Source organism: Acomys russatus, chromosome 14 (genome assembly GCF_903995435.1).
Source record: "Acomys russatus chromosome 14, mAcoRus1.1, whole genome shotgun sequence".
Taxonomy (NCBI): Eukaryota; Metazoa; Chordata; class Mammalia; order Rodentia; family Muridae; genus Acomys; species Acomys russatus.
Genome location: NC_067150.1, coordinates 30784964 through 30788956, shown reverse-complemented (window position 1 = coordinate 30788956; position 3993 = coordinate 30784964). Strand labels below are relative to the sequence as shown.

General features: G+C 36.8%; 1 protein-coding gene across 1 annotated transcript; it reads right to left on the bottom strand.

Annotated features, from left to right (window-relative positions):
- Nucleotides 1-705: 705 nt before the first annotated feature.
- Nucleotides 706-1649, bottom strand: LOC127198003 (olfactory receptor 143-like). Its single transcript, XM_051155809.1, is given in 2 exon segments — nt 706-1539; nt 1542-1649. Coding segments are annotated over 2 exon segments (942 nt in total).
- Between the last annotated feature and the right edge of the window lie 2344 nt (nt 1650-3993).

Below are 3993 nucleotides of genomic sequence, written 5' to 3'. Positions count from 1 at the left end.
CCTATGTTCTACATTGTCTGTGTAGACAATAAGAAAATGTAAAGTACAGCAAGTTATATTAGAAAAACAAGAAATGAATTATAAATAACACATAGAACTCCAGGAATTTTGTTGGCTTGAAAATAATGGAGTAGGGGCCATGGAGAGGGCTCAGCAGTTAAGAACATTTAACGCTCTTACAAAACCTGTGGTTTCGTTTCCAAGCATCTATGTGGCGGGTCCCAACTGCCTATAACTCTATTTGTAGGGAACCTAAGCCCTCTTCTATCTATGAGAAGATCCTGTATACACATAGTAAATATACACTGAGGAAGGTTGAACACACACACACACACACACACACACACACACACACACACACACATATATATATATATATATATTCAAATAAATGCAGAAATGTATTTGAAAGAAAGATATGAAAGAAAAGCTACTAAGAAATTTTATCTTCAGGTGAAGTAAAAAATTGACGAAGACCTTAATCAGATATAGGCAATGTACATAGCATCATCTTAGAAACATATTGACTCTGTCTCAAATCCTGACAGTACTCACAGAGTTATATTGCATGATATAAAGAAAACGGTGGTGTTGTAGTGTAAATTCTATTGATCCTATTGAAGAAGAGTAGTAAATAAAAATAAACAAACAAAAAACCACATCAAACTGAAAGTGATGAGGCTTAAAGACACACTGTGGCAGGAATCAGCTTCTGATTCTTTTCCAGGTTTTCCTCACAGCAAGCTTGACATCCTTGTTTCTGAGGCTGTAAATAAGAGGATTCAACATGGGCACCAATAAAGTATAAAACACTGAAAAAAATTTCCCCTGGCCCACAGTCTCAGCAGATGATGGCTTGACATAAGCAAGCAGCCCAGTTACATAGAAGAGACTAACAGTTATGATGTGAGACCCACAAGTGCCCAAGGCTTTGGAACAACCCTTATTTGATGACATATGAACAATGTTTGAAAGGATCATAGCATATGAGATTAGGATAATGAGGCAACATAAAATGATAGCTGTACCCACCACAACAGAGCTCACAAGCTCATTGACATAGGTGCTACTGCAGGAGAGTGGGAGGAGAGGGAAGATGTCACACATGTAGTGGTTGATGATGTTAGAATCACAAAAGCTGAGCCTGATCATACACCCGGTGTGAGCCATGGCACTAACAAAACCCATCAAGTAAGAATAAAATATCAACAGACAACAGATGTTAGGGGACATAACAACCTTGTACATTAGTGGCTTACAGATGGCCACATAGCGATCATAGGCCATGGCTGTCAGCACATAACTCTCAGAGTTCACAAAAACACAGAAGAAGAACAGCTGAGCCATGCATCCTCTGAAGGAGATGGTGTTCTTTTCCAAAACAAAACTCATCAGCATTTTGGGGGTAAAGACCATTGAATAACAGAAATCAATGAAGGACAGGTTGAAGAGGAAAAAGTACATGGGAGTGTGAAGGTTTGAGTTTAGGCAAATGAGGTTCATTAAGCTCAAGTTGCCCATCACAGTGACCATGTATGTATGTTCACCAAGAACAGAAGAAATAATGGCAGCTGGAGCTCAGGTTGGTCAGTCAGTCCCATAATAACAAACCCAGATATTAAAGAATTGTTTTCCATAGTCAGTTGCATCACTGTGTGGCACCTGCAAGAATAAGTGTAGAAACACATATTAACCCCATGAATCGTCTTTCATGGCAAGAGCAGAATTGTAGTTATTAGTTTCAAAGCTTGAGTGAGGGAACAAGGAGTCCGGAGGAAACACTAATTCCTCCTTCTTCTACCCATGCTATATTTATCTCCCCAGAAATATGCTTTGACTGTTTAATCCTTTTAGTTACTTGGTGTTTCCTAAAAAATAAGATCGAAAAGAAGAATGAACACATTTTTCTCACTGTGTGTGTGTGTGTGTGTGTGTGTGTGTGTGTGTGTTGTTTTAAAGGCAAAATATCAAGATAAAGACTATTTGTTGATCACCTTGATTCATTTGGCGCCTTCTGCAACATTGGAGTTCATGTTGTCTTCCTCCATACTCTGCTGAGAGTGCCGAAGTTGCTAATAATGAAGCGGGTAATTTCAAACAATGCAGACAGCGGCCCTCTTCTGCTATAAGAGGTTTGCTGGAGATTATGACCTACTTTCTATTTGAGAATTTTATAAAGATTCTTCTCATACAAAAAAAATGAATATAGATTTCTTATTTGGAATCTCCAATATTCCAAAGTCAAGATCTCTGAGAAAATACATTAGAAACACAGAAAATTATTCTCTTTATTATGAGAGTCTCCGTTTTGGATGAGTCCCTTGAGGATAGAAATTGTTGACTTTGTTCCATAGAACTACCATCAGTCCTTTAGAGAGTCAACATTCTACTCAGTGTATAACTTCCCAGCAGGAATATCTAGTACCCAGGGCAGAACTCTGGCGGCCATTCTCTTCCCTGTGTTCTGCACAACTCTACAGGAAGAGATGGTCAGGGATATGGTCACCTACCATATGTAGCTTTCCTATTATTTCAGTAAGAAACCATTGAACATGCATTATAATTATACAAAAATAGTGATATGGGGGAATAAAATAATATAAACAGACTCTCAAGATAATGCAAATTTACATTAGAACTTTTCACTTCTCGTCTATGAAACTGTAGATTACGCTGATCCTTCTTCACTTACACTTTCAAATTCCTATGAACAACTATAAATATTCATTTAAAATTGATAAATCTGGAGCATGATCAAGTTCTAGGTAAGAAAACAAATCTATGCATACAATTTATAAAAACAATAATTCCAAATACAATTTACACAATGTATTAGACGTTTTCCGTATACATGGAAATATACTAGGATGAGTTAGTCTACTTATACCACTCACATTCTTACTCAAATAAAATGGTTATTCTTGCCTTGGCTCATTTGGAGAAACTAAATTCTTGCTGTACTGATGTCTTGTGTAGTGGAGACAAAACAGAATCTTTGGCCCCTACCATTCTGTGCCATGCTCTCCTCTTCATTACTATACTCACATAAACTGAAGCATATGATATTTCTCTAGATATTATCAAATATGCATTGCATAAAAACTGGGCTCAGAAAATGAGGTGCTGAAGTGCATTTTCTCACAGACATGATTTTTAAAAAACGAACATTGAAGATGTGAAGAATGGTGCTTAAGAATGATAAGAATAATCATGCACACCACACATGAAATCAATTTATATTATGTCATTTACCTAAATATAAAATCTAAAGGCATAATACTGGTACAAAAAAGAGTGTAAGATAAGAAAAATATTGGGACTTATGGATCTTCAAAATTGCATATCTAAGACAGTTAAAAAAGTGAAATAAACTGAAGGGTGCCACCTTGAAGAGGAAAGCTCTAAGGTAGCACTTAACCAACCCAAAGTTTTTATGTAGTACATCTTATGGGATTACAAATTTGTAGAATTTTCACATCAACTTTGAGTCTTCCTGTAAGGGATAGACAGCTCCCTTACATCTATAAGACTTTATGAATGACATTTATGGTGCCTCGTAGCTCTTCATAGAACCCATAGATTATGGTGACCATGAATGCAACAAGAAGAGTTGTGCACCAACGCTAGCATTATGGACTTACCTACATAAGTTACCTGAAACTCCAAAGAGAAAAGATAAATATTTCCTCTAGTACCAACTCACCTAGAGTCATTACTCTGTGTGACCAGTGTCTTAATGTGAGTATTGGTAGTATCAGCCCTATGAAATTCAGTGGTTCATAGGAAATCTCATCATGATGGACTCCACTTCTAAGCTGGAATAAATTACAATAGCACATCTTGGAGGCAACCATAAGAATTAGTTCCTCTGTTCTTTAAGCTATCTGACAAATTTCTGTGTTTGACTTTCTTCAAACAGTAAGGGATGGTACTAGGTTCATTGGCCACATTTTGAGAAATGATATCCATTAATCATTGCATTTTGCTGGCCCA